Below are 19,850 nucleotides of genomic sequence, written 5' to 3'. Positions count from 1 at the left end.
AACAGCCTGGAGAAATGTCTGCTAAACTGTACTCTCTGTGAGGTGCCTGGTCCGGGATGAGGGTGGGAGGATCTGTGGTCAACAAAAAGCGTAGAAAATACAGCTTGAAATAAAGCCTAAGGAGTGCTTCCTGCAGGATTTCTCGGAGCCACTACCATGCTAATGTGCCACCACGCTCCGGAAGGGAGGTGCAGAATGCAGCTTCCCAGACTTTTTTTTTTTTTTTTTAATTGTGGAACCCTGGGCATCTCCCAGACAAGCGTTCCCAGGAATTCACTCTTGAAAATCATGGCCTGGAGGGGCCTTGGAGGGACTACGCTCTGGAAGCGGAATCCAAGGCACCAGCCCCATGCAGTGGGAGCCCTGTGAGTGAGGTCAGTGCAGCTTTCCCATTAACCTGAACACAGCAAACCCTGGCATCTCTCCGTAAGAAGAGATTAAATGTTTACTTGACACCCTCATTCAACAGATATTTCTGGATGCTTACTATGTACCAAGGACCGACCGGGGTCGTGATCTTGTTCTCTGAGAATTTCTATGGGATGAGGCAAGTGGGAAAATTGCTGTCGGGCCAAAATCTGCTTCCATCCATTACTGGTTGTGTGACCTTCAGAAAACCCTTTTTTGGGGATTAAATCAAGATAACAGCTAATACTTATACAGCGCATACCGTGCGCCAGAACTCTTCCAAATGGTACGCATTTTTGACTTAATTTAATCCTCCCAAGAACTCTGTGTAAGCAGGTTCTATCATGATCCCTGTTTTAAGGACGAGGAAACCGAGGCACAGAGAAATTCAATGGATTTCCCACCATCGCTTGGCTGGTAAATGGCGGAGCTGACCCTAGGCAGTCAGGCTCCCGAATTGCAAACTTAACCACATGACACTGTACTACGTCCAGAGATAATGTTTACGGCGGTTATCAACACCACCAGCTTTTTTCCAGTATTTCTTTTTCTTCTTTGCTCATGGAAACCCAGTGTTCAGCTGGCTATGAGCCCACCTCCTATGGACACTGCTTTGCTCAGCCTCCTTTTCGGTACAGTATGGTCACATGACAAGGTCTGGTCAATAAATTCTATTTCTGGTCTTTTTCTCCACGTAGACTGAGGTGCAGGACTTGATGTGGCCCCCCATCGGCACACAAACATACACACATGGACCCCAACGAGGTCAAAGTTTGGAACAAAGTAGGTGTAGGAGGCTGTGTATTAGCCTTTTCATTCATTCATTCATTCAGTCAGTCAGTCATTCAGTCATCAGGTATTCATTATTGCCTACAATGTGTCAGGCTCTGGCCCAGGATTCTGGGGTCCATTCCCCACCCTTGGAGAATGCACAGTCCTGTGGAGGAGGCAACACAATGAGATGGAAAACAAGCCACTCCTCTGTCACTAAAGAAAGGCAAATTAAGCCCCGGCTGGTGTGGCTCAGTGGATTGAGCACCAGCCTGGAAACCAAAGGGTTGCCGGTTCCATTCCCAGTCTAAGGCACATGCCTGGCCTGCAGGCCAGGTCCCCGGTGAGGGACAGTTGAGAGGCAACCACACATTGATGTTTCTCTCCTTCTCTTCTATCTCCCTTCCCCTCTCTAAAAATAAATAAATAAAATTTTTAAAAGGAAATGCAAATTAAAACAGGAAAAATAATTTCAAGTGCCAGGAATGATGGAGAGGAAGTGGTCTCTTATGCTCTGCTGGTGGGCGTGTGGACTGCGGCAGCCACCCTGGAGTGCAGTCAGGCAGTGCTTAGGCTAAGTGTAAATATCCCCCTGCCCCAGGAATCCTGCCCCTGGTGTCTACCCCAGAAACACACACAGGAGTATATGAGAGTCACTCATCAGAAGCTCACAGCTTTGCCTTGGCTGGTGCAGCTCAGTAGACTGAGTGCTGGCCTGCAAACCCAAAGGTCACCGGTTCGATTCCCAGTCAGAGCACATGCCTGGGTTGTGGGCCACATCCCCGGTTGAGGGCATGCCAGAGGCAACCCATCAATGTATCCCTCGCACATCGATGTTTCTCTCCCTCTCTTTATTCCTTCCTTCACTGCTCTCAAAAAATAAATAAAATATATAAAATCTTTACAATGACAGTTTAAAGATGTCATGTAAAAAAAAAAAAAAGAAAAGTTCACAGCTTTGCTCGGGGAAGCAGGAGTTGGAATGGGAAAAGGAGGCATGGAAGGAGGCATGGGGGGTGTACGCGCGCCAGGCATACTAAGCAGCAGTTAGAAGCAATGGACTCGTGTGAGTCTCAGCTCAGCCTCAGCTCATGGAACATGGGGCTGAGAAAACAAAATGACCTAAGAAAGAGATCTACAGAAACTGCCATTTGCGTAAATTAATAACCCACTCACACAGAGACACGTGCAATTCAAAGACACGTGTCAAAGCTATCAGAGTGGACCCAGAAGAGTCAACACGACATTGAAGGAGAAGAGCAAAGCCAGAGGACTGACGCTGCCCGGCCTGAAGACTCGCGGTGCAGCGACCCAGTGCGGTGCTGGTGAACGGTCTGGCAAGAAGATGGATGGACCGGGATGCAGGGCCTGTAAATGGACCCCCCCCCCCCCCCCCCGTGTAGACTCAGCTGATCCTTGACAGAGGAGTAAATGGGCTACAATGGAGTGCACGTAGCCTCTCCAATAAACACATGTGCGGGAACCACCACCACGTGCAGAAACGTGAATCTCGACACGGACTTTACACCCTTCCTGAAAATTACCCCACAACGGTTCACAGACCAAAAGGTAAAACACAAAAACTATAAAATCCCTAAAGTATAACATACGAGAGAACCTATGGCTTTGACTTTTAAGGTACACCAAAGACATGACCCATGAATGAAATCATTGATAAGCTGGATGTCATTAAAATTTAAAACTTCTGTTCCACAAGAGACAATATAAACAGAATTGGAAGACAAGCCACAGACCGGGAGACTGCATTTCCCAAAGACTGTTATCCAGAATGTGTGCACGAAGCACTCTTAAAATTCCACAGTAAGAAAACAAACAAACCAATTAAAAAATAAGCCAGAGACCTTAGCAGACACCTCATTGAAGAAGATCCACAGATGGCAAATAAGCATATGAAAAGATGCTCCACATCATACGTCATCCGGGAAAGGCAAAGTAAAATGAGATACCACTATACACCGATGAGAATGGCCAAAATCCGGACCACTGACAACACCAAACGCTGGTGAAGCAACGGGAACTCCCGCATAGCTGGTGGGAATGCCAAATGTACAGCCACTTCAGAAGACAGTTCGGTGGTTTCTTATAAAACTAAAAACACTCTTACCATATGATCCAGCAATTACATTCCTTGTTATTACCCAAAGGAGCTGAAAATTTATGTCCACACAAAAACCTGTATACGCATATTTATTGCAGCCTCATTCATAATTGCCAAAACTTGGAAGCTGCTCTTCAGTAGGCGAGGGATAAATAAATCATGGTACCTCCAGACAGTGGAATAGTACGCAGTACTAAAAAGAAATGAGCTACCAGGCCATGGAAAGACATAGAGGAAGCTAAAGTGCATATTACTAAGTGGAAGAAATCAATCCGAAAAAGCTACACAGTGTATGATTTTAACTGTAGAACATTCTGGAAAAGGCAAAACTATGGAGACGAAAAGACCAGTGGTTGCGAGGCTGGGGGTTACCTGAACAGACAGAGCACAGAGGACGTTTGGGGCAGTGGGGGTACTTGGTATGATGGCACGTGCTGAGCACGTGTCAGTGTACGTTTGCCCAAACCCGCAGGATGTACGACACCCAGTGAACCCTAACGTAAACTACGGGCTCTGTGTGACAATGGTGTGTCCGTGTCGGTTTTTCAGTTGTAATAAATGTTCCACTCTGGTGAGTGAGTGATGTTCACACTGGAGAGGCTATTCACAGGTGGGGGCAGGGGGCATATAAGAGTTCCCTGTACCCTCTCAATTTTGTTGTAAACCAAAACTGCTCTAAAAAAAAAAAAGTATTAAGAAATTAGGGTGGTGCCATGTGGGGGCAGGGAAATAGAAGTAGGAATCAGGGATGAAGGGAGAGAAGCCAAAATCCGATGTGATCATCACTACAGGACCTTGTACCAAGGGGCGGAGAAGCAAAGCGGCCTTCGCTGAGAAGCTTTGCTGAGAGGCTGCACAGAACTCTGGCTGAGTGGGGTTGTCTGGTCAGAAGGGAAGGGATGGGCCCTGTAGGCAGGAAGGACAGCTGGGCAAAGGCTCAGAGATGGGCAAAGCTGGTACCTTGGAGGATCTCAAAATGCTTCAGCAGGACGGGAGCCCAGCTGTTCTCTCAGCCTGGTGGACTCCTACTCAGCCCTCACGTACCTCTGGGCCACCTGCAAGGTCCTGTGCTTGGGGTAAGAGACCAAATGACCTGAGCTCCTCCACTGGCCCACTGTGTGGCCTCAGGCAAGTCACTTTTCTCTCTTAGAACCTCAGTTTCTTCATCTGTAAAATGGTTATGAAAACAATAGCTGCCTCTGGAGGTTGTAATGGGGAGGAAGCGAGATAAGCGAAGGTCAAAGTCCTTGCCCCATAGTCTAGTGGGCAAATAAATATGTAGCATGTTCACTTCCGCATCCCCAGAACTGGGAACTGTGCTGGGAACAGAGTAGGTGCTCAGTTAACAGTTGGGGATGAATGAGTGAACACAGCGATAAATGCTACGGAAGTAAGTAAAGTAGAGTAAAGGGGGGTGGGAGAGCCACGGGAAGGGTGCTGGGAGGTGGGAGGGGCAGTGGCTGTTTTAGTCCCAGTGGTCAGGGATGGCCTCCCTGAGGAGATGAGATTGGTGGGAATGTTGGAAAGAAGTAGCAGAATAAGCTAAGAAGATATCTGGGGCAGTGCCTGCCAGGCAGAAGTGGGCTCCAGGGTCAGTGAGACCGGAGCAGAGCGAGGATCGGAGGGCAAAGGTGTGCGTGAGCTGAGAATGTGGTAGGAACCCCCTCTCCACCCCGGGGACAAAGCCTAGAACAGTCAAGCTGCTCCTCAGCCTGGGGCCCGCCCCTCACAAGGCTACCACACCCCCCTCTCAGGTGGGGAGCCTCTGTGTGTCTCAGGCCCTGGCTTTTTTGGCATCGACTCAGGGAACCATCACCGGCCCTACTAATAGGCACTATTATTATCTCCAGTTTTTCAGAGCAGGAAGCCCAGACATCAAGAGGCACCTTGCCTTGGGCTAAAGCCGGGCCTCTGATGCCAGACCCTGGCTTGCTCCTACCACATTGTCCTGGAATTCTTTGTTTACAACTTGCCTTCCCCTCTGGGCTGCAGAAGTCCAGGCTCAGTCTCATTCATGGTTTTATTTTACTCCCCAGGTCCCATGTGTCAAAACCTGCCAGAGGAGCGAATGAATGAATGAGCTCACCAAGTCCGCCCCCCTCCCCCTTCAGGGTCCAGTTCACGCCCTGTTTGGCTTCTCCCATTGAGTTGGAATGGGGAGGGTACTGGGCAGAGGAATTTCGAGCCACCTGAAGGTGGAGAGCTGAAGCAAGGGGGAGAAGGGGGAGAAAGCGAAAGTGAAGGGAGCCGGGAGCCCCTGTAAGGAGGCGCAGACAGGGAAGGAAATCTCCCGGTAATAATTCATCGGCTCAGGAAGCAGCAGCCTGGCCTGGGGCTGCACGTGGGACTGGCCCTGCGGAGAGGGGGCTGTGCAACCTCCTCCTCCTCCTCCTCCTCAGCAAAGCCCATCCTGGCCAAGGTCATGGTCAAATGTAGGAGTAGGGGGAGCCAGGTGTGGGAACAGACTTTTCTGCACACACTGGAGCCTAAAGACTTCAGGGGCTGCCCTCCTGTCAGCCAAGGGACACCCTACAGCCACCGCCCAACTCCCGCCCCCACCCCCCGCCCCCATATGGCCTGGGTCCAGGAAGTTGAAAAGCACCACAACGTGGTAGAGCTGGGAGACATCTTCAAGAAAGGGAGAAAAATGGGACCCGAAAGCACCTAGCAGCCTTTCAACTTCACTCTCTGAGCTCTCTCTGCCACACGAGCTGCCATTTGGGCTGAAGAGAAAGTTTTTCTCCAGGCCAAGTGGATGCAGGCTTGGCCAGTCCCCGGGACAGAGCTGGGAAGGGGGCAGGAGAGACTCAAGGAACCCAGCAGCCGTCATCAGCTCAGTGATTCTGCCCAGGGCCTCTGAGGAGGAAGACACGTCAGAGTGGACAATCTAAGGTCTCCTGAAGGAAGGGAGGCAGGCGGTAGGGAAGATAGCGTGTGTGTGGGTGGGGGTGGCATTCCAGCAGAGGGAACAGCCTGGGGTAGGGGTGGGGGGATCTGTGTAAGAGTCAGGGAGTCTGCAGCTGTCCAAGGCGGGACTGTGGAGAATGAGGGAGAGAAACTCGCATTTGATTTTGGGGGTGGGGGTGAGGGATGTAGGCAATTGTGAAGCCACACAGGCTGCGGCTAGTGCCCCCACTCATGCCTTGTAAGACTGAAGGCCAGAGCTCTTATCTAGAAATCAGGAATCCTCCCCACAACTTCAGTGAGGAGTTCTAAAGAGTAAAGTGTCTGTCTGGTGTCTGGTACACAGTAGGACCTCAACCAAAATGTCAACTCTGTGAAGGCAAAAAAATTGTTTTGTTTAAGTCTGCATCCTCAGACTTAAAACTATGCCTGACACTTAGTAGGGACCTAACAAGTATGTGTTGAATGAATAAATGAACGAATGGAATTACTGGTGTTTGTGTTTTGTTTTTGCTTTGGTTTCGTTGTTGTTTTTTAAGTTTGTCATCAGAGACGTGACACCATCGAATCCTTGTTTGGAAAGATTACAGTGTTTCTCCAAGTGTTCCCCGCGGACGTCCCCGTCGCGCACGAACTGCAGATTCCTGGGCCCCATTCCAGACATGCTGTATCAGAACGGGGGAATCGGGAATCTGCGCTGTCAACGCCCCCTACTTCTTACACAACAAAGTTGCAGAACCACGGGATTAGAATTTGAGGGCACAAAACCCCGAACTGGTTTCTCCCAGCTTTCTTTCCGAACGAGGAAACTGAAGCCCAGGAGAGAAGCGACCTGCTCTCAGTCTCTGCAGGCTTAGGCTGCGCGTAATGGGACTGTTTTTGCGCGCATCCCCCCGCGCCCCCGGACCCATTCTGACTCCCGGCGTTTGCCAGGCTAGCCCGGGGGGACTGGGAGCCTTCAGGGACTATCACCAGCTCCCGGGCCGCTTTCAACCTGGGGAACGGGGGCGGCAGGAGAGTTGCCATTGGCCGGGGCACGGCGGGCGCGTCCCCATTGGCCAGGATGGAGCCCACCCGCTCAGGCCGGGGCGGCCGTGCGGTAGGCCCCTCCCTCGGCTATAAGGCGGCGGCCGGCGGGGCCGTGGGAGCGCGCGGGAGCGCACGGCGGGGCGCGGCCAAGGCTGGGACGCAGCGCACGGAGGGACACAGCCGGGTGCCCATGGCGTTCGCGCTGCTGCGCCCCGTCGGCGCGCACGTGCTGTACCCGGACGTGCGGCTGCTGAGCGAGGACGAGGAGAACCGCAGCGAGAGCGACGCCTCTGACCAGTCTTTCGGCTGCTGCGAGGGCCTGGAGGCGGCGCGGCGCGGCCCGGGCCCCGGGGGCGGGCGGCGGACGGGTGGCAGCGCGGGGCCGGTGGTCGTGGTGAGACAGCGGCAGGCAGCCAACGCGCGGGAGCGGGACCGCACGCAGAGCGTGAACACGGCCTTCACGGCGCTACGCACGCTCATCCCTACTGAGCCGGTGGACCGCAAGTTGTCCAAGATAGAGACCTTGCGCCTGGCGTCCAGCTACATCGCGCACCTGGCCAACGTGCTGCTGCTGGGCGACGCGGCCGACGACGGGCAGCCGTGCTTCCGAGCGGCCGGCAGTGGCAAGAACGCGGTCCCCGCCACCCCCGACGGCGGCCGCCAGCCACGCTCCATCTGCACATTCTGCCTCAGCAACCAGCGCAAGGGGGTAAGTGCGTGGCGCCCCTGTACTGCAGCCGCGGGGTCGAGGAGGACAGGGAACGGGGCTTCTGACGGAGCAAAAGAGGACCCGAGACCCCAGTGAAGGGCGGGGTGCGGGGGCGACGTAGAGTTCGTGGAGCGTTGGTGCTCCAAGCCCAGGGCTTGGTATGGAACAGAACTACCCCCTTAATGTCTCCCAAGCAGAAACGGTGCAGCAAAGCCCAGAGGTCACGCATGATGTAGCACAGTGATTTTCAGCCTTTTTCATCTCATGCACAAATAAGCTAATTCCTAACATTCTGTGGCCTATGAAAAAACATAGTTTTGCCTATCTAACAAAAAATAGGTGTAATTTTGATTCATTCACACCAGATGGCTATTGCACTGACTGTTGTCGTTTTTTTTAACTTGACAACCTAAGGGAAAAGCGGTCAGTATTGCATGTTTTAAAAATTCATCCAGGGACAACTGCCCCTCAACCAAAGGTGTGGTAGGAATGAGGAAATAACAACGAAGGTCGTCATTTTTCGAGCACTTCCCACATACCATGTGCCTTCCTGGTCATCTCTTTTTACCTCTGCAAGAACTCCATCAGGCAGGTAGTGACCCTGCCTGTGGGCCTCCGAGGCTCAGAAAGGTGTCCAGGGGTGTCCAACCCATGGCCCGTGGAATGCAAGTGGTCCAGGATGTCTGTGAATGTGGCCCAACACAAAATTGTAAATCCACTTAAAACCTTTTTTTTTTTTTTTTGCTCATCAGTTTTTGTTAGTGTTTGTGTATTTAATATGTGGCCCAAGACAACTCCTCTTTTTCCAGTGCAGCCCAGAGATGCCAAAACGTTGGACACCCCATGCCCCACTTAGTCAGCTGGGAAGCCAGAAGGCAGGTTCTGGGCTTGCTTGGTATGTGTTGCCCGGAGTTCCCCCGACCTTGAAACAGTTGTTTCCTGTCCAAAGACCTGGTCCAAGGGCAGGAGACTGAGAGGAAGAGGGGATGGATGCATACCGGCAACCAAGAGCCTGAGGTGTCCAGTTGATGAGCAGTAGGAGTGAAGAAGGGGGTCCCCTGAGGGCACCAACCCCAAAAGGATGCAGTGCTGGGGGAGGGCACTATTGAGTCACTGGGCAGAGCTGGAGTTGAGCTCCTTTGGTCTGTCCTGGGTAAGGATGAGAAGCAGGCTGGTAGGGGGGTGGACGGGGCTGGGTAGCAGCAGAGGTTGCCAAGGGCTCTTCTGGCTGAAAGCTGGTTCTCCCACCCAAGCCCCAAGGAGCCTGCTTCATCCCCAGCCTTTCCCCTTTCTGACCTGGGCTTTTCCTACCGAGAGGAATCTGGTCTTTGTGACAACTTTGGGTTCCAGCAGCCACTGTGTACATCTGGGGAAGCAGGCAGAGAATGGCCACAGCCCTTTCAAAAGTGAATGGGCATGGGGGATTGGAGTCAGACCTCTGGGTCCCCCAGCCTTTGGTTCCCATGGCTGCGGTAGGTCCCCTGCTTGCTTCACTCTGTTCTGGGGAAGCCTCAAAACCCTGGCCTCAGGCCACCACCTTATAGCTCATCAGACTCCCATTCTGGCCTTTCAGCCCCATGGCTGCCTCAGTTTCCCTGAGTCAGCCTTCTTAGTCTCAGACTTGTACTTTCTTGAGGGCCCCTGCTGCTCTCAGCTGTGAGTCCCTTCAGGATGGGTTCGAAGTCGGGATGGGCCTTCAGAAGTCCTGCCTGGTGTGTAAAGGGCTGACAAGGCCCTTGGGGTCACTCCCGCACCACCTTTCACCATTCATTCAGTCCAGCAAACCTGAGCTACCAAACAGCCAGCGCCTTTTGTTGGCTCTGAAAACCTTCGCAGAGAAGCAGGCTGTGGATTTGCACTCACCATGATCAGGAATCCCAGTGTGGTGTCAGGGCCAAGGGCAAGGAGATTAGGACAGGGATGCTGTGGCCTAATGGTGGGGAGGTGGAGCACCAAAGGACTGTCAGAGCCCAGAGGAAGCCCCCAGCCAGCAGGCTAAGTTCCTGGTGGATGCTTGGGAATGCAGGCAGGCAGATGAGAGGGTGGGGACAGGTGTTCAAGAGTTGTGGTCAGAAACTTGACCTCGAGAAGGAAAAGGGAAGATGTTGAAGGTGGTGGAGCACAGAGGAGAGGCAGAGACCGTGGCAGCAGTCACAGTGGTCTTTCTTGATGAGCATTGATCTCCTTGCTTCACACGTGATCATTAAAATTCCTCAGCAACCCGGAAAGGAGGTGCTGTGGCTCTCCCTACCTGGGGACATAGCCCGTGATGGAGACAGGATTCGAACTCAGGCCTGCGTGACTGGGACATGGGAAAAGTTACTGTGGGAGGGCCTGTAACTGCAGGCCTGGGGGAGAAGGTGCATCTATCATGTGCCCATGATAAGTAAGCTGGTCTCGGGCCTGCCCCACAGATCACGAACCCTCACCTGTGGCGGGCTGCTTCCCTGGGATCTGTTACAGAACCGAGAACCCAGCCAAATTTGGCTGCAGAAGCCATGCTGTCACTCACAGGGCCCTCTGGGACTAGGTGAGCGGGGCCGTCCTGGCCAGCTCTGGCCCCTCAAAGACTTGACTGGGCGAAAACTGTCGGTCTTGGGGAACCCCTGGGTGGCTCCCTTCTGAGCTTTGGGGGCCAGAGAGCTCCAAGACTCCAGACCCTGTCCCTTCACTTGAGCCACTGCTTCCCTCCCACCTGGCTGGTCTGCTGTTGGGTTCACCATGGAAACAGCTTCCTGGAGCATCTTCCTGGGTAAGGAGGGGTTAGGTGTGGCCCTCTGTGGTAGAAACAGCAAGTGGGAGACGGAAAGAGGGTTCTTGTCTCTCCTCTGTTTCCCCTTTTGTTACCTGGGGGAACAGGTGGGATGGATCATCTCATAAGGCCCTCCCCATGTGGTGGCCCAGCGCTGGAGCAGACGGTGGCACAGAAGGTATTAGGGCGAGGAGGCACCGTCACAGGGCGATGCTGATAATGCGACACCACCTGTGAAGGATACCGAGCACTTACTGTGTTCCCGACACCATGCTTAGGCCTTCACCTGGGTCAGTGTGTGTCATCGGCACAGTAACTCCACTTTGCACACGGGGCTCAGTGAGGGGAAGTCACTCTCCTGAGGTCCAACAGGTCGTCTCAGGCAGAGCAGAGGCTGAGGCCCAGATCTGTCTCCCTGGAGCCCACTTCCTGACCACGGTGCTTCCCAGGACCCTTGGCACTGAGTTTCTGGGAGGCAGAGAAGCTGGGCCTACTCAGGGCCTCTTCAAGTCCTCCTGGCAATTTACAGGCCTCTTCTGCAGCTGCGTTTGCCAGTAGATCTATTTTGTCCCCATTTCACAGATGAAGAAACTGAGGTCCAGGGAGGTGTGCAGTCCTAGCATTCTCATGGGACTGAGGTGCCTCAGGGACCACCGGACCCGGGGTGGAGGTGGCTTTCCCTGAGGACATAGAGTGAAAGGGTAGGGGGCTGGTTTTCTCTCCCCCAGGATCAACACTTAAATTCCCCTGCCCCCACCCCTAACCCCGCTTCTCAGACACTCCTGCCAGAGTTTGTCTGAGAAGCCCAAGCCCCAGGCTCTGCTGGGACTGTGGCCTCGGCCCTCAAAATAGCCCTGCCTGTGAATGAACACGCTGTCCCTGGGCCCAGAGAGCCTCGAGGGAGGCTGGGCTCACATCTGGATGGATCTGCCCCAACCTGGGCCCAGGGGCGGAGGGGGGCAGGGGGCAGAGCTCCCAGATGGTTGGCTCTTTCTCTAGACGGCTGAGAAAAATGCCTGTCCCATCAGCTCCTCGAGAGGCTCGGGGTGAGGAGGCACAGTGGGATTTCAGACACCATCATGTCCTGGGAGCAAGACAGACTTCATGGATTTCCAGTCCGGCCCTTTTACCAACTGGCTGGGTGCCTCTGGGCCAATCACTCAACAGCTGGAGGACTCCAAAGAGGGGAGGCCTTTATTGCCTGTGACCTCCCTGGCTTACAGTGAGGATGAAACCCATGTGTCAGACCTCAGAAGGCTGGATAAAGACTGCCCCGTGGGGTGAAGGACAGGTGGCTTCAGGGGCTGCCACTATTAGCTCATCTTCCAGTGGGCTGGAAGTCACTGACTCGAACCACATCATTTGATACCTGCTACGTGCCGGGCCCTGGGCTGGAACTGGGGTCACAGGGTGAAGAACATTCCCCGAGCTCCCAGCCTGATGCAGACAAAGAGAACCCCAGTCTTTCCCATTCTGAGTAGTCCTGGTGGAATGTCCCCAGAGAGGCAGGAAGCGCTAGGCAACTGCAGGAATGGAGAGAACCTTCCCAGGGAGACAGGACCGGAGAGCATTTCTCCTGGCAGAGGGAACACCCTGAGTGAGGGTTGGGAGAAGAAATCCATAGTCCACTTTTGAGGTCAATGAGTAAGCCATTGGGCGTACAGCCAGGCAGCGGGGATAAGCACTGTGGGCTTTGATTTGCCCTTTCGTGTAGAATACCATGATTCTTAAATGTATTGGATCCTTTTTAAAAAGCAACAAATCACATGGGGAAGAAACAAAGAGGTAAAAATGCCTGTCTCCCATTCTGTCTCCCCACCATCAAATCTCTCTTCTCCGAGAAAGCTGATGAGCGATTTTCCTGTGCGCCCGTCTCTCTCCGCATCTCTCTCAGCGTCTCAGCACACTGGCTCCTGTGCGCCTTTGTCCTTAAATAATGCTACCTCGCCATCACCCACGAGTGTTCATAAAGAGTTTCTTCTGCCTTATGCCGCAGCGAACTTCCCTGGGCACAGAGGTGAGTTCCAGTGCCATGGGGATCTGGTCAAACCTCAGGACTTCTTTTTCCTCTGCTGTAGGGTGGCCGTCGTGACCTGGGAGGCAGCTGCTTAAAGGTGAGGGGGGTGGCCCCTCTTCGAGTACCGCGGAGATGAGCCGAGACCACCATGGCATGTGCTCCAAGCAGGACCCTGGAGAAGGGGGCCAGAGGCCGGCCACTGGTCGAACAGGCGAGAAGACCCTAGGAGCTGATCCTACCCCTCCTTTGCGTAGGGGCCAGAGGACAATGGCTTGGGCCGATGACCCTCTGGACAGGCCCCCTGGGACATCTGTGCCCCACCCCGGAGAGCTGTGAAGACCCATCCAGCTGGCCCCAGCCCCGGCTGGTCAGAGACAAGGCAGAACTTCTGCAAAAACGAAGACTGTTGGAGACAGAGGGTGTGTGCGCGTGTGTGCACGTGTGTGTGTTTGTGAGAGAGAGAGAGAAGAATTGGTGGATCTAAAATAAAAGGTATTTTTAAATAAAAGATGTTCCCAGCTGAGGAAGGGAAGGGCCTGGGGACATCCGAGGTCAGAGGTGACCCCTCTCGTGGACCTTGGCAGAAGCACAGATGTCACAGGTACTGCCCTGGGCCCTGGAGGGAGTGGGCCGGGGGAATGCAGCGAGACCCCAGAAGTCGAGATGACCAAACTTTCCTCAGACTGTTCTGGAACACCTCTTAGGTGGCTGGTGTGGTTGGTAAAGAAACCTTAATTTTATTCATTTTTGAACAAGGAGTATATTCATTCATTCACATGGTTCCAAAGGCACAAGAGGGTATAGGATGAAAACAGAGTGTTGGTAACAGAGGTGTCACCAACAGCCCCCTCTGGTCCTCCGCCGACCTGTTCTCTCTGCAGACAGCCTCAGCTGCCAGTGTTTTAGGGTGTCCCCATACCCTAGGAACAACCGAGCAAATAGAGGGAAGATGTATTTTTCTTCTTCTGCTCTGTACACAAACGGTAGCACATTACACGGGCGGCTCCTTGCTTTTTTTTTTTTTTTTCTTGCTTGGCTGTCATCTCAAAACACAGAGGTAAAGGGTCTCCTCATTTCTTTAGTGGCTGCTTACTCCACTAAATGTGCCAAAAGGCATACCTCGGATATGTTGCACGTTCGGTTCCAGACCACCACAGTAAAGCAAGTACCGTGATAAGACGAGTCACTTTTTGCTGGTGGAAGGTCTTGCCTTCAAAAACCACCTGTGAAGCGCTGTGGAGTGGCGTGCAGTAGAGCGAGGTATGCCTGCGCTTTAACCAGCCTCTTCACCCCGTCCCGACAGACAGGGCTGCGTAGGCACAGTTACCACAAGTGCAAAGGAGCGTGTGCTAAAAGGAGATGCTCTTACCCCTGTCTTAATTGAGATGGTTCAGAGGAATGATGACACCTGGTATGTGGCTGGCACGTGGCAGGGTGACAGTGTGGAGTATGTCGCTCTCTAATGCCTAAAGTGAGCTCCTTCCCCTGCTGGAGATGCCCCGGATACAGTGCCAGCCCCTGTGACTCCAGTTATTCTCCCAGCGGCCCCGGAAGGTAAGGGCTGGTGCTTCCCCATTGCACAGATTCAGCTGAGATGGTGATGGGCGCAGTGGCCAGTGGAGCTGGGAGTTCTTGCCTCTCCATCTGAGGCTCTGTCCCTGTGTGGCCAGGATCAGAGAGGCTCAGGAGGCTGGAGCGAGGGGAAGGAAGGCAGAGCCAGGCAGAGCCCTTTCCTCAAGGTATGCTCACGTGCTTATTTTCAAAATTTATTTAGCACTTTTACTGTTTTCCAACTGAAGCTTGGCTCCAGAGTCCTCCCTCGTAGCCACTCAGCCCTGTCACCCCCAGCATTTGACCCTCTGAGACTGAAGTGAGTCCCACTTTGCAGACCAACAAACAGGTTTACCCAGTACCCTCACTGTGCCAGACACCACAGGGGTGGGCCAAACACACCCCTCACAGATGAAAAGCAAAAACCGAGGCCCCAGGAGTGCAAAGGGGTTGCTGGAGTTGCCAGTCCGGACTGGAGTGGGCCGTGGCACCGCTACATGTAATCCCTTTGGTACAAGAAGTGGAGGAAGGAGGGCCCCAAGAGGCCCGGGTCCTGGCTCAGGCCAGCTTTCCAAGTGCCCTCTACCTTGCTTCCCCAGTGTTCCAGGGACACTGGTGTTCCTATCCCGTGGTGCTTCCCCCTTCGGGAGCTAATTAGGAAAGCACATTGCATTCCCTGCACCTACCCAGGTCCAGATCCAGGCAGCCCCTGGCAAAGCCACAGGAAAAAGACTGTGGCCTCGTCAATGGCAGGAAACCTGGGAGTGGGGGGCAGAGCAGACATTTGGGTGCTCTGGGCTGGAAGCCCACTGCTGCCATGAGATTTGCTGGGTGACCTCTGAAAAGTTGCTTGACCCCTCTGAGTCTCCTTGGCCTGATCTCTAACCAGCAAAAACAGATGGGACAAAATGATAACTTTTTTTTTTTTTGCCATATCAAATAGTGTTCTTAGACCATTATGCACTGGGTAAGTAAACTGTATCCAATAGTGCACAGTGAAAAGTACATACCCCCCTCAGGCCCCTCCCCAAAGGCCACTGCTGTTAGCCATTTCCTGTGTGCCCTTCCGGAAATGCTCCTTACTGATGACTGTTTCTAAAAAAGTCTTTATAGGTTTCTCTGCTTATGTTTTCATTGTAAAAAAAATCAAATGCAACAAGACCCTGGAGATATCACCCAACCCAAAGATAAGCCCAGTTAACACTAATCCTGCAGTTTTGTGAAACATACACAATCATTTACAGCATACTCAGCTAAAGCTTTTTATCAAAGTATAACGTACATGCAGGAAAGTGCACGCGCAGTTAAGTGCACAGCACAGCAAATGGGTTTTCACAAGCTGAGCACACCTGAACGCCCAGCGTGCAGATCAAGCAATGCTATTAGCAGCATCCCAGGAGCCCCTCTTTCACTCCGCTCAGACTGGCTTCTTTCACTTGTATTTCCTTTGAAGTAGATAGTTCACTTCCAGAGTTCACAGTTCAGAAGACACAATACAGAAGAAACCGACAATAACTCTCCTCCCCTCTCACCCCCCGGTTCCAGCTCTCAGAGGCAATTACTGTTAACCAGGGCCTTGGGGATTCTGTATCTGTGTCTGCCCAGAGAGTCTTTGCAGAGACAGGCAAGTCACATGGAGTTTTTTCACACAAATCATAGTATTTTTCACACTGTTCTGCTTTTTTTTTCCTTAACAATGCATCTTGGAGACTCTTCCGTGTTCAAACAGCTGCCTCGTGCTTTTTCCCAGCTGCATAGTGTTCCATTCTGCACATTTCACAGCTTGCTATCTTCCTTGAGTTCCTGGGTAATGGACAGTTAATGTCTATGAGCCTTTGTGAGCTGCAAGGCCAGCCCAACCCACGTGACTTGGGAGAGGCACAGCTGCAGACCAGTACCTCTGGGGGCCATTTGGCTAACACCCCTGCCCCCAACGCACACACTTTCTGCCTTCAGAAGGGGCCAGCTCAGCCAGGCCTCTCCAGGCTCCCTGAGGGAAGGTGACTCAGAGCCAGAGGAGTCAAGGAGATCACGGAAAAGAAACTCAGGGTCAGGGGAGTGGATGACCAACTTCAGCCAGGTCACCCCAGACCCTGAAGGGGAGGCTTAAAATTCCAGGTTGCACCCTCCACCCAAACCCTCTTAGACACGAGGAGCATCGGCATGAGCAAGAATGCTCTGGAGTTTCTCATTTCACAATGAGGAGACTTGGCCGATACAGAGGAAGCAACCTGCTGGGCCTTCGGGAACCCGGGTCTCCCATCTCCAAAGGAGCACACAGGGCTCCTTTCCCTAATTCCACAATCCCAAGTGGGAAGGCCTCAGAGATCGCGATGGGGAAACCAAAGCCCAGAGAGGGACAGCGACAGGCCATAATCACACAGCCCTTGGAGCCACTTCCATTCTATTAAGCTCCTATTCAATTAAAAAAATAAAAACACCACAAAACAGAGTTCCGAAAACTATGGCCTGTTTGGCAAGTTAACTCTTAAGCACACATACAGTCACAAGCATAGTGCGTTGGCATTTCCATGAGAGCAGTAAGTACAGGGTTCACGAAAACACTAGGACATCATGTAAAGTCGAACATCTCTGTTCAGCCCTGTCTGCAGATTTTATTTCATGTGGACCTGACATCAGAAGTCTAGACCCAGACAGCAAAATGTAACACGTGACCCTGGGCGGGACCCTGAACTGCAGGGGGAAATGCTACAGAGAACGTTATTGGGCAGCCGACAAAACAGCAATAAGCACAACAGATGAAAGGATGTGCCGACGTTACATTTTCTGAAGTTGCTATATCATGAATGGGTAGAGGAACACGGCGGAGGGGACATACTCTCAAATGGTCCAGGAAAAAATGTGTGAGAGAGAGAAGGATAAGGCAGATGTGACCAACTCTGAAAACTTGGGGAACCCAAGTGAAGGGTGTACGGACTTTTCTCTATTACTTCAGTCGCTTCTCTGTGTATTTGTAAATGATTGCAGAACGAAAAGCTGAAGTCCAGGTTTTGGCCTGCTAGGATGCCAGGCCTGCCAGATGGCGTCCTGGCCCCCTCTGCCTCTCCCTTGCCTCAGCTGCTCCAACAGAGGATGGAAAATAACCCCAGTGGACCCAGGCATCCCTGCCCATGACTCTCAGGTTCCTGTGCCCTGTGGGAGGCTAAGGTGTTCCCAGCCCCCAAGCCTTCTGCCACCATGATTTATGTCCCTGTGAGCCTCAGCAGCTGTGAGCCCGGTCCCGCCAGGCGGTCTGCTGGGGGGGCGGCCAGCTTTTGCTTCTCAGCGTGTCTAATTCAGACCAGACTTACAGACCCCACGGGTCTGGGATCAGGCTCCCAGGGGGCCAGGGTCAGAGGGCAGGCCAGCAGGGCCTGGAAACCCAGGAGGCACTGAGGGTGAACTAGCCACAAGGCCAGAGACCTGGCCTGGGCTAGATTGGCCACTGCTCCTGTGTGACCTGGGGTGGGTGTCTGCCCGTCTCTGGGCCTTGGTTTTCTTCATCTTGGTACAGCTTGCACGTGGTGGACCAGAAGGACTTTGTAAACTGGGACAGACTGGCCTTGAAGGAGGGAAGGCTGGTAGAATTTAAGAGTTGATTTTTCTTCTGAATGCTTAGATCCTCTGAGGTTGGAAAAATGGCTGACTTTTTTGAGGGCCTACTATGTGTCAGTCCTTAGTCTTCTACCTAAGTTAATTAATACAGATTATTCAACAAGTGTGTGCTATTATTGCCCCACTTTATAGATGAGGAAACTGAGGCACAGAGAGGTTAAAGAACATGCCCAGGGTCATATGGCAGCTGATAAGCTAGTGGATTTGAACCAGGTGTTCCGGCTGCAGAGCCCCACTGGGCTCTCAGCCACTGCCCCACAGGTCTTCACCAGGTACGTACCTAGTCCTACAAGGGCCCAACCAAACCTGAGCTTCCAGAACAAGATGGCAAAGGGCATCTCCCAGCCTGACTCTTTACCGCTACCCCAGTTTGCCCAGAGGAGCCCAGGGCCCGGCTGAACTGAGGGCGTCAGAATCCAGGGCCCTGTCCAGGGAGCTGCATCTCCCATAGGCTCCCCAGCATTCCTGACACTCCCAGAACTGGAGAGACTCAAACACGGATTCTCGGAGGCTCTAAATGGAAGGGCCCTTCCATCACCAATGGGGACACTGAGGTCCAGAGCAGGGGAGGTGGTATCCCCAACATCACATCCTGAGTCAGGGCTGAGCCAGAACCAGATCCCAGGTGTCCCTGTCATTGCCTGGTGACACATCACAGAGCAGCGATAAGTAGGAGAGTCAGTGCTGTTGAGGGGGCTCACCGGTCAGAGGCACCGCTCCAGGTGACCCGTGCGATGGCCTCACAACAGCCTGCGCAGGTAGGTGCCGCTGTCATCCTCACATTGCGCGGACTAGAAAAACAAGCCCAAGCTCACCAGCTAGGCAATGGAGCAGCCGTGATTCGAACCCAGGGGGTGTGGCTCCAGATGCCATCACCTTAGCCACAGCAAAGAGGCATAGGGTAGAGCTTAACTTCACAGAGCAACTTAAGGTGCTGCATCGGTCCATCAGTCAGTCAACAAACATGCATTGACCGTGCAAGGCTCTAAGAACAATCAGAGAATAAGACAGTTGCGATGGGTGCCTCCCAGACTTATGGAGATGTGTGACTGGGAGAGAGGAAGCATACCAATGATGCTTCTGAGGCGAGAGAAGGCTTGGCCCAGTGTGAAAAGTTCTGCAAAGATGTCCACCCCACCCCTGCATCAGATGAATGATGGGGCACCTGGGGGTCCCTGGGTCTCCCTTGAAGGTAACTTGATCATCCCCGACAGCCTGTCCCCTGAGCAGCCTTGTGAAGCAGTCAAAGCAGAGCAAGCTTTGGAGAGTCATCACAGCTCAGCCTGACTGAGCACCACCTCTGTTCCAGGCACTGCTTGAGCCCTGTCGCTCAGCTACTCCTCCCAGCCCAGTGAGGCACAGCTCCCCAAGGTCACACAGCCACTAAAGGACAGAACTGAATTTGGACCAGGTTTGCAGAGTCCAGGGCCCACCCTCTGCTGCCCCCGGGGCTAAATGCTGAGATTCTAAGGCTGATCGCAACTCTCCCCAGGCCACAGAGCCAGGCCAGAGCCCCTACACACCACACCTTCTGGCTGCCACCATGCTGTGGCATCTGCAGTGCCTCACACGGTGCCAGCACACAGTGGGTGCTTCTCAGATACCTGCTGAAGGACCAAGAGGCGTCGAGCTCTCACTCAGGCTGCACGCCACCCTGCAAAGTCGATTTCACCCATTTCACAGATGGCGCTCAAAAAGGAGTAGTGGCTGGCTTGAGGTCACACAGCTAGGAGTGCAATGGGACCTAGAACCCAACTCTGCGGTGCGTCTGTCTGCAGAAAACCCACGCCGCCTGGAAGCTCAGAAGACACTGGCAACAGGCCTTCAACCATAGAGGAGAGAGGGATGGGCCTAGAGCTCAGGGAGCAAAAAAGGCGCTGACCAGCTGGGAACTCCGTGGGAACATCTCTCACCCCCCAACCCCACCCCACCCCAATCTGTCCCCCAGGCAGCAGCCAGGGCAGGGCGAGGAAGG

General features: G+C 53.3%; 1 protein-coding gene across 1 annotated transcript; it reads left to right on the top strand.

Annotated features, from left to right (window-relative positions):
• The first annotated feature begins 7,366 nt into the window (after positions 1 to 7,366).
• TCF15 (transcription factor 15) lies at positions 7,367 to 13,293 on the top strand. The gene is made up of 2 exons (XM_024559239.3): positions 7,367 to 7,940; positions 12,771 to 13,293. Exons 1-2 carry the CDS (start codon positions 7,422 to 7,424, stop codon positions 12,843 to 12,845), a joined length of 594 nt encoding a protein of 197 aa, XP_024415007.2. The 5' UTR covers positions 7,367 to 7,421; the 3' UTR covers positions 12,846 to 13,293.
• Positions 13,294 to 19,850: the final 6,557 nt, after the last annotated feature.

This window comes from Desmodus rotundus, chromosome 6, assembly GCF_022682495.2.
Source record: "Desmodus rotundus isolate HL8 chromosome 6, HLdesRot8A.1, whole genome shotgun sequence".
NCBI lineage: Eukaryota > Metazoa > Chordata > Mammalia > Chiroptera > Phyllostomidae > Desmodus > Desmodus rotundus.
The sequence above is the reverse complement of the archived record's forward strand: the minus strand, read 5'-3'. Positions and strand labels throughout refer to the sequence as shown.